Source organism: Eubalaena glacialis, chromosome X, assembly GCF_028564815.1.
Source record: "Eubalaena glacialis isolate mEubGla1 chromosome X, mEubGla1.1.hap2.+ XY, whole genome shotgun sequence".
Taxonomy (NCBI): Eukaryota; Metazoa; Chordata; class Mammalia; order Artiodactyla; family Balaenidae; genus Eubalaena; species Eubalaena glacialis.
The window spans coordinates 70497498-70508054 of record NC_083736.1 but is presented as its reverse complement, the minus strand read 5'-3'; the positions used below and the strand labels follow the sequence as shown (position 1 = coordinate 70508054).

The window sequence follows — 10557 nt, the reverse complement described above, 5'->3', positions numbered from 1 at the left end:
CTCTTCCCGCCTGGGTGGGTCAGAGTGCATTTCTCAGAAATGGAGGGCGTTGGTGGACGTGGAGGAAGAAGAAAGAGTTCTCTTTGGGACACTTAAAGCCAGAGACAGTTAACTGATGCATGTTTTTTGAAAGACACTCAGGCTGTTATGTGGAAAGTGGGAAGAAGGCATTTGGGGCTCCAGCGGCGAATCTTGCAGGCGGTCAAAGGCTTTAGCTTTGCCTCAGTATGAAATGAGCAATTATGACACGGCTTTGAGTGTGAGGAGAGCTGACCAAATGCCTGCTGGGTGGAGAGCAGACCATAGGGTAGAGTTGCCAGATTTAGCAAATAAAAATAGAGAGCACCCAGTTAAATTTGAATGTCAGATCAACAATAAATCATTTCGTAGTGTAAGTATAGCCCGTGTAATATTTGGGATAAACTTATGCTAAAAACGTGATCATTGATCTGACATTCAAATTTAACTGGGCTTTCTGCATTTGACCAGGCAGCACTACCACAAAGGCAGGTGGAGGCAGGGACTCTGCAGACATTCAGGGAGAGGGAAGGGGCCAGGGTGGCTGCAGGGGACGTGAGGAGGGGCCCCAGAAAAGACAAGGGTGGCCCTTTTCGTGTACTTTTCCGGGGAACAGCTCTGGGAAGGCGAACTTATCGGTCTTCCAAGCGTTGGCCGAGGGCTCTTCGGGGAAGGGTTCGGCGCCGTGGGCTCCCCGCTAGCCCGGCCTCCCTCTGCCTCCGCGGGGCGGGCGGGAGGGCGGCTGGGAAGCGGCAGCCAGAGGAGCGAAAGGACCGGCGCGGTAACCCCGCCCTCCGCGCCCGCAGGGGTGGAGCCTGAGCGAGGAATCCGCGAGCAGCCCTCTCTCCCCGGATGACGAGCAGTAGGATAACATGGAGTCGGGCAAGATGGCGCCTCCCAAGAACGCTCCGAGAGATGCATTGGTGAGTGCGAAGGATGCGAGGCGGGGTGCGAGGCTGGGCGCGACCGCAGCCGGGGACCCGAGAGGCGGGCCCGGGGGGAGGACCTGATGATGGGCTCGCGGGTCGACTTCAGCCATGCCAGGGCCGCCAGGAGCTGGAGATTCGAGTGCCCTGGACCCCGGGGCTCTCTCCCGCCACCCTGGCGGCCCAGCCGGAGGGAGGCTGGCGACCCGCCGGATGCGCAGGCCGGCCGCCCGGCTTTGTCTCCTGGGCCTCGGGCCCAGGCCGCCTAGTCGTCCCGCCCTGTCTGCGAATCCTGGCTCGCGCCTCCAGTGTTCTGATGCAAAGCTACCCCGGTCGCCACATCTGAAAATGACAACCAACTGTAACCACCCCTACCTCGACTGGGAAAGCCAACCCCGGCCTTTTTCTTCTCTTTGCCCCCGCCCCCACCCCCACCCCCGCCAAAAAAAAAAGTTTTCAGCAAAGAGATCAAGACGAGATTTGGTGTGAACCTGACACACGCTTGGGAGGAAAAGGATGAGTACAAGTTTGGAACCCAGAGAAGGGGGAACCTTGTATCATAAATATAATTACTACCTTCGGTCCAGTCTTGATTTCTATACCTAGATTATGCATCTGGCGTTTTTATTTGAATCCACAGGTGATGGCACAGATCCTGAAGGATATGGGAATTACGGAGTACGAACCAAGGGTTATAAATCAAATGTTGGAATTTGCTTTCCGTAAGTTAACAAAACACCAAAATTGCCTAACTTGTGAATTTTAAAAATCGTTCATTGTAAGAACATTTTCAACCAAAATACTTTAACAGTTAATGTCATAACATGTCATTATACACTTGTCCAAACCCACAAAATGTAGAGTTCCAAGAGTGAACCATAATATAAACTACGGACTATCGGTGATTATGATGGGTCCGTGTAGGACTATCAGTTGTAACAAACGCACCACTTTGCAGGGAACATTGATAATAGAGGATGCTATGCATGTATGGCGTCAGGGAGTATATAGGAAATCTCTGTATATTCCCCTCAATTTTGCTGTGAACCTAAAACTACTCTACAAAAATAAAGTCTTAAAAATATGTGAAGAAAAAAAAACAGTTAATGTTATAGAATTCAGAAAGCAGTAAAAAGGAGCTCAGGCTAGGGAACAGTATATTGTGATATCTGTTTAAAATTGATCATATAGATAGGACAATTAGATATTAGAACCAAAATTCATAAACTTTCTGGAAATTAGTGAAACTTTTTAAGAAAACTGGCCATAAATATTAAGCTATTTTCATATGTTTAAAATAATGTTTTGTTCTTAAAGGATATGTGACTTCAATTCTGGATGATGCAAAAATTTATTCAAGCCATGCTAAGAAACCTAATGTTGATGCAGATGATGTGAGACTGGCAATCCAGTGTCGGGCTGACCAATCTTTTACCTCTCCTCCCCCGAGAGATGTGAGCAAAATTTTATTTGAAGTTCATTTTACTTATAATTTTTAATTGTAGTTCTAATAAGGATTTTTTTTTTAGTTTTTACTGGATATTGCAAGGCAGAAAAATCAAACCCCTTTACCACTGATTAAGCCATATGCAGGACCCAGACTGCCACCTGACAGATACTGCTTAACAGCTCCAAACTATAGGCTAAAGTCCTTAATTAAAAAGGTAAGAATTTTTAGTCATCTTAGCTTTTAAAAAGGGTAAGATGTGTTAGGGGTAAATAGTGCAGTAAATTAAAGGCTAAGATAATTTACTAGGATTTTTTTAAATTTAGTTCCTTGAAAATACTATGTCTGTAATTAGCTGCTATGTTAAAATATAGAATATATGATCCAAGATTTTTAGGGCTAAAAGGAACTTTATTGTTCATCTAACTCATCAGGAAAGTAAGCCCGAACTCATCTATGAAGTTAGTAGCAAAGTTAAGACTGATTCCCAGGTCTCATAATTCCCAATCTTTACACTATACCATAACAGAGTAAATGATATACCATCAGGCATTGGACTTGCTTTCTGAAATATGACCTAAGGCTCTCCCACCACTGAGAAAGTTCTCCCCACATTGGGCTACCTCTGTACCTCTGAAATTCCACTATAAGGAAGTTTCTTACTGGGTTAAGATATTGACTAGTTAAGATTAAAAAATCATAAGGAAGTTAGCTGTTATCCCCAAATAACACTCTACCTCAAACTTTAAAACTATATAGAATTATATATTTTATATATATATTCTTATCCATGTTTATATAGATATTGTTTGTATTATATGTGTGTGTATATATATAGATATTTGTGAAAACCCTAGTTTAAATGTTGCATTAGAACACTGAACAGAAACAGGACATTCTTGCCATCAATTATCTATTAATAATTCACATCAGCAATCCTAATTTCATTTCCTGGTTAAGTTTAGGTGTCAAGTCTGAACAACGTTAAAACTAATTTGTTTTTTAAATCCCCTAGGGACCTAACCAAGGAAGACTAGTTCCACGGTTAAGTGTTGGTGCTGTTAGTAGCAGACCTACCACTCCTACTATAGGTAAGTGGGAGAGGGAAATGGCTTTTCTGGCTGGTAAAGAAGTGCCTCAGCACTTGATTTTGAACTGTAATCCAAGTAAAAAGGTGAGTCAGAAATTCCGATATGTGTTGCCATTAATACATTTACTCGTCCTCTAGTAAAGCTATAAACATATTTTATCAGATTTCAAAATGAGAAAGCGACAAGGAATATCTGATCCCAAATGAGTATAGAATTGGGCATTACCCAACATTGTTGCCGGTATTAACTATGGTAACAAAAACAGAAGTTTAAGCAGTGTTCTTTCTGGATTTTATACAAATAAAGTTGCCAAACTCACTCACAGCAGTAGCCTACTTATTATCAGAAATTAAATTTCTGAGTAAATTGGCAAGAGATGCAATCAAAAGAAATAAGTTTAAAGTATACAAAAAGCTTAAGACTATCAAAGAAAATCATTTTTGATATAACCTTTTCAAAAGTAGTACTGATTATCCTGTATTGGTCAGTGAGCACCCCTTCAAACTGTTTCCTGTGTCCTTTGTGACAGGTCTCCATCATTCTTTGAGCACTTCTTGCTTCCTGGCTCAAGATGTTCCAAGCTCATCTTATATTTTCCTTACCCCAGTCCTAGAATCAGCCATTTCTCCAAAGAGCCCTGGTTCCTCTTAGTGGAGAATGGCATTTAGAAACCATGTCATTGTTGCTTAGATAATAAGGAGCACATAAATAATGGATTTAGATTTCCTGATTTTTTTGTCCTACGTTTCTGCTGGATTTCTTTCATAGTCAAAGTCTTTTCAGAAAAAAAAATCCCCTTCTCTTTGACCAGTATTGATTTCTTAGCTCTTATAACTTGAGTACTGTAGATGTCATATAGCTCTAGTGTAAGCAGCATTTGATTTTTGAGATGTGTAGACAATCTCTTCATATTTTCAGGGTGTGAATTCACATTTCGGCATTTTAAAACCAGACTGGTATAGTATTAATTATACACTTCTAATTATATGCATGTGACCTTTGTAGACAGGAGTTTGCATATATAATTTGTGTAACTTTTTGATCATATACTGTTTATCTGTGGGTTCATACCTCTTAAGTGAATACCAACTTTTTAAAAACTCTAGGCTGTGTTAATCAGTTACATGTGTTGGCAAGTTAACCAATTTTAGTTATCAGTTGTGATTTTTATTCCTAGTTAGACATTTATTGTACATGTTTTAGAGATTTTTAAGTCTAGAGTGAGGGAGCTGCTAAAAACTATTAAAGATGCAAGTTTTAAACTTTAAAAAAATTTTAAATGAGTTTTATAAAGCATAAGACCTAAGCATATACTCTGTTCAATTTTAAAACCTAAACTCCATACTTACATAAATGTTAACAATTTCCTTATGATAATGGACAAGAAAACATCCACCTACTGTGAATTTTCTTGACAAAATAAAATACTTATATTGCTTCATTAAGCTTCACCAAATTCTTTGGACCACTCCTTAATACATGGAAAACTTACCTAAAGATGGAGATATGTTAGGCTTTTGTTAGATGCATGTTGATTTAGCTTCATGGGCATAGCAGACACCTCCTAATTCCCAGCAAGTGACAGAGATTAAAAGTGCCACATAAGGTAATTAATAGAAAACTTGGGCCTTTAATTTTGTTTATTTAAATGTTCAACTTCATGACTTCATGTAGCTAAAATTCAGTGCCAGATGCTGTGTGAAGAGTTTTACATGGATTATTTTAATTCTCACAAGAATCCTATGAAACAGTATTGTTATCCCCATTTGATAGATGAGAAAAGCACAAAAAGATTAAATAACTTGCCCAAGGTCACTCAGCTAGTAGGTGATAAAGCCTGGATTCAAACTCAAGCAGATCTTTCATTAATTCCCTGTGCTTTGAAGGTAGTTTCTGGTAAGCTAAAGGAGAGCAGAAATTGAACCTGTATAATAAGTCACCTAACTAACATGGTCTGTTAATTACAACTACAGCAACCCCACAAACAGTGTCTGTCCCAAATAAAGCTGCACCTCCAGTGTCAGTGACAAGCCAAAGATTTACAGTGCAGATTCCACCTTCTCAGTCCACACCTGTCAAACCAGGTAACATGATGGGCAGGGAGGGCATGGGGGATTGAAAGTGGTTCTTTTAAAATATTTTTCTGAATTTTAAAATTTGTGAATGATTTGTGATAACAGAACAGTTTGTATTCCTATAGTAATAATTAAATTGTTTTAATATCGTAACAGGAAGGCGGCCGTAATGCTGCAAATCTGGGTTCTTCAGAGGGGGTCTATAAACCCACTAAAATTGTATGAAATTTTACATATATGTAACATTTTGGGGGGAAGGGAGAGATTTCAACATGATCATCAGAGTCTCAAAGAACCCTGTGAACTAAAATAAGTTATGGTCTACAAATCTCAGGCAAAATCACTTAGGGTTAAAGCTCAAGAAAATAACACAACTTAGTATATATCAAATGAAAACTGTGCTTTTATTCACTTCACGGAAGTATATGTAGAAAGTTAGAATAATATAAGTAGAATTCTGTTATAACATAGTTTATTCATGAATATGTTTAGATTTCACATCTTCTGAAACCTAACCGTACACCATAATATTGGTCTGTAAGGAAGCATGATTCCTGACCTTGAACATGTGCCTTTAGTATGTTCCATGATGAATCCAGTGCACTGCTTCCCATGACTGAGAACTAATTGAAATTTTAAGTAAATTAAAAACAAAAAACTAACAGAACTTCTTTAACCTTATACTAGATACTAATTTAAGTACTTTAAAGCATTAAAAAATGTAATTTAACTCTTAATGCAGTATAATTATCTATTTCTTCTATGATATAGTTTTACTTCATGCTATTGAAATTGTTATTAAAATTACATTCAGCTTTGTTGAATACTTTTTACTCTTAGAAGCATTATACTTTGTGTATTCTTGCTTTATGTCTCATTTTTAATTGACCATTAAGGGAATGTAGTATTTTAATCATAACTCTTTATCTAGAGGCCATTGTTGCCATTTTTGTGATTTATGAAATTTTTGTCGCCAAAAAAGGCAGGATTATGTTTTTTCCTTCCAGATTGAGTTGGTATAGTGTATTCTTGGCTGTCAAAATACTCATAGCTTTGGGACTTTGAAATGGTAAATATTCATGATGTGTGAAAAAGCATATACATAACTGTATGATCTTAATTACATAAAAATGGATGCTTAGTTATGTAGATACATAAACGAGACCTAGAAGGACACATCAATCGGTAAACTGCTTGTGATTATGGATGACTTTGTTTTTTGCTTCTTGTGTTTTTTGGTTTCCTATTATGCACATGTTAACTTTTAAGAAATAAATGTTATTTTAAAAACCTTAAAAAAAGAAATTATTATTAGAATTACATTTCAGCTTTGTTGAATACTTTTTACCATATGTTTCTGATTCTGTGTAGTTCTTAGTTTGGGGGTGTTTTCTCCTCTGTTTACAGTTCCTGCAACAACTGCAGTTCAAAATGTTCTGCTTAATCCTTCAATGATTGGGCCCAAAAATATTCTTATTACCACCAACATGGTTTCATCACAGAACACGGCCAATGAATCAAACCCATTGAAGAGAAAACATGAAGATGATGACAATGATACTATGTAAGGAATATAGTGTAGTCTCTATGCATTTCAAACGTGTAGTTGGTTTTGAGCCCAGTATACCAAACTAGAACATTCTTGATCGAAAACTTAAATGTAGCTGCAATATCTTTCACCTTAAAGTGTTATATTTATTTCTTAAGGGTACCAATGTTTTTTCATTAGGCTTCAAGTATAAAAAGTTAAGTGCTTGTTTTTTAATGGTTTCATTAATGTTGAGTCCTGCTGCGGTAATTCTATTTTTGGAAGCAGTTTTCTGCAATGTATCTGACAGCAACACTTAAGTTTCACTTTCTACAGCCTGATCAGTGGACTAATCTTTAACAGCCTAATTTCTAATCTATATTTAAATACTTCTTTTGTAAGATAAAATAGTCACTTTTATTGTCACCAACTTTTTTGACCAGATCTCTCAATTTAGCAAATATTTTTGGAGAGGTTGGATTTAGAGGGATTCTAAATCCATTCTGAATATATTTAAGCTGTTTCTTGATGTTCCCTAACCTCCCACCTCCTCAGCCCCATTTCTAGATCCCATTCATTTTCTGCACCACCTCCTCCCCACAGGCTTAGGTTTCTCCCTATTGCTCTTAAATTTAAAAGGCCAAAACTGGAACTTTAGGAATATAATTCCTGATAATACAGCTCAGTGTCATTTTCATATTTTTAAAACCTGCTTTACATGCCTGATGGTCTATGGTTCACTTTAACCAGAAGGTTTGCATTTGCTGCTTTTCTCTCCATACCAGAGCAGTTGGGTTTTATCCCTTGCCTTTTATGCCCATTGAGCATTACTCTGCTTTTGACAGGTAGTTTGGGGTCAGTTACATTCAGTTTCAGTCTTATATTCCAAGTTGATAACTCCACCGTATTTCACAATTTGAAATTTAACACGAAAGATGCTATAGCTTAAAATCTGCCTTGATAAGTATACTTACACTGGACCTAGGCAAACCCACTGAAGAGCAAGTGTTTTCTTCCTTTTTACCATACATATATATGCTTTGATCACTACTGCTTGAACCCCCCTATTGGTATAATTCAGATTTTTCCAGCTTATTGCTGAGGATGTCACACATAAGATAGGATCAAACCTGAAAGTTTTCTAATGGTTTTCCTTCCTCTAGAAGGCCAACACAAACAAATTAGTGTGATGTGACTTGCGTTTAGGTGCACTCTGCATAGGCTTCCCAGTAATGTTGCTAAACACCTTTCCCTATTTTCCATTTATACACATCTAAACATCTTATTGAGAAAGACTGCAAAGCTTTCAAAAATATAAACAGGCTTGTGTTGTTTTTGTTTAAGTAAGTTTGACATATTCAACATAGGAATACTTTTGCAGAATTTCTAAAATAAATTTTTATATCATAATTTAGAACTTATAGCCAAGGATCCTCAAAACTTAAAACACAAGTAAGTTTTATCTTAGGATGGTGCTTGATACATCAAAGAGAAATAGTCCAGTAACAGGGAAGAAATATCTCATCAAAACTGTGATTCAGTGTTTTTGGATATTAGGAAAAGGTGATATCAGACTTATAAAAATAGATCTGATCATCATAGGAGAGAAATGTTCATTATATAGCATAGGATGCCATTACTTGAATGTTCTCAGGGAGGCATGTCAAAAGGCCTAGGTTCTAGTCCTGGCTCCATCGCTAACCAACTGTGTGACCTTACTTCACCCATGAGCCTTGTTCTCCTCACTAGTAATAGGAAGATAACACCAACCCTGCCTACCTCACAGGGATGTTGTGAGGGTTTAATTGGTATATGTGAAAGTTCTTTCAAAATTGTAAAAATGCTGTATAACTCTAAGGAATTGTTAACGTATTTGTTCCAAGATTATTAATAAAAAATTGAACTTACTGTATTTCTCACTTTTGATTTAAGGGATTCAAAGAGGATGAACAAGGCCCAGTAATTCTGAGGTCCAAAAAGCAATCAAGATTTGCTTAATGGATGATTATAAATCAGGGAATTGCTTGCTTTTATTTGGAATCAGCATGTGACTCATCATAATGAAGCAAAATAAATATGAAAGGATATGGGTTTAAATCTGTTAATAACATAACATGCTCTGTCTTTAGTGGGAATTTATACATATAATTGAGGTTGCAATCTGAGTGTTCATTCTCTTAGCCAGCCAGCGGGTGGTTTGCCCTTTCAGATGAAGACTGCTTTATCTTGCAGATCTCCCTTTCCTAATTACATCCACCCATTCTAGCATCAAGAATGACTTTAGGGACTTCCCTGGTGGCACAGTGGCTAAGAATCTGCCTGCCAATGCAGGGGACACGGGTTCGAGCCCTGGTGCAGGAAGATCCCACATGCCACGGAGCAACTAAGCCCGTGCACCACAACTACTGAGCCTGCGCTCTACAGCCCGAGAGCCACAACTACTGAGCCCGCGCACCACAACTACTGAGCCCACGTGCTCTAGGGACCACATGCCACAACTACTGAAGCCCATGCACCTAGAGCCTGTGCTCCACAACAAGAGAAGCCACTCCAGTGAGAAGCCCATGCACTGCAATGAGGAGTAGCCCCCACTCACTGCAACTAGAGAAAGCCCACACGCAGCAACGAAGACCCAACGCAGCCAAAAATTAATTAATGAATTATTTTTAAAAAAGAATGACTTAAGGCAGCTCTTGTCCTCCAGCTTCTAAGTGGAATTTTTTTAAAAGATGTACTGATAGTAAATGAGGTGAGGACACTGTCGTCCCAAGTTCTTCCTTCTACAAGTAGGAAACAAGTGTCTTTGATCTGAGTAAGAATATAGGAATACAGCCACTATGCAGGGAGAATGGAAGATGTGGCCTAAGGGGTCCAGAGTGAAGAGAAGTACTCAGGAGGTAAGGAAAAAAACCATCAGAACGACAGGTACAAAGCAGCGTGTATAATTATGCCACCATACACCAACACACGCGTGCACACGCATACCCTTTTTATATGCATTAAGTAGCTCGAGATTGAAGGAAACCAGTCTTACAGTGATTGATTGCTTCTAAGAAGGGAAACTGATAGCTAGGGGACTAAGGTAGGAAGGAGTCTTCTCATTGTACCCCTTTTTGACTTTTGTATCATGTACTAGAGGGAAGTTTTGGACATAAAAAGGAAAAGAAAGGAAGCAGGAAACACTGAACTAAAGAAGAGATTGAACTCATTTATGATATGATTATAATTTTTTTTCTATATACAGGCATACATATGTTGTCTGGGGGTTAAAAGTGAATTTGCTACACTTAAGCCTAAACCTTTGCAGTGTTTTATCAATAATTCATAACTCTGTATTAAATCAGGAAGCACATACTTGTACAATTCTAGTTTATATACGCATAAGTTGTTTGTTATATACTTTCTTCCTTGACTAGGTTGTAAATTCCTTTCAGGAGATAAGTGCTATCATCTTATACTGCCTCTATTATGT

At 38.3% G+C, this 10557-nt stretch overlaps 1 protein-coding gene across 2 annotated transcripts; it reads left to right on the top strand.

Annotated features, from left to right (window-relative positions):
• The first annotated feature begins 871 nt into the window (after nt 1–871).
• Nucleotides 872–8983, top strand: TAF9B (TATA-box binding protein associated factor 9b). Of its 2 annotated transcripts, none has more exons than XM_061178350.1 (7): nt 872–941; nt 1585–1666; nt 2262–2398; nt 2474–2608; nt 3407–3482; nt 5456–5566; nt 6965–8983. In XM_061178350.1, exons 1-7 carry the CDS (start codon nt 891–893, stop codon nt 7123–7125), a joined length of 753 nt encoding a protein of 250 aa, XP_061034333.1. In that variant the 5' UTR covers nt 872–890; the 3' UTR covers nt 7126–8983. The 2 variants fall into 2 exon arrangements, with proteins under 2 accessions (XP_061034333.1, XP_061034334.1); XM_061178351.1 differs by lacking the exon at nt 6965–8983 and adding an exon at nt 5714–5782.
• Nucleotides 8984–10557: the final 1574 nt, after the last annotated feature.

Excerpts from the sequence above, each read along its gene's own strand:
- TAF9B (XM_061178350.1), top strand. The coding sequence starts at position 891 with ATGGAGTCGGGCAAGATGGCGCCTCCCAAGAACGCTCCGAGAGATGCA. Across the intron at positions 1,667-2,261 it reads AATGTTGGAATTTGCTTTCC|GATATGTGACTTCAATTCTG; the intron begins GTAAGTTAACAA and ends TTGTTCTTAAAG. Across the intron at positions 2,399-2,473 it reads CCTCTCCTCCCCCGAGAGAT|TTTTTACTGGATATTGCAAG; the intron begins GTGAGCAAAATT and ends TTTTTTTTTTAG.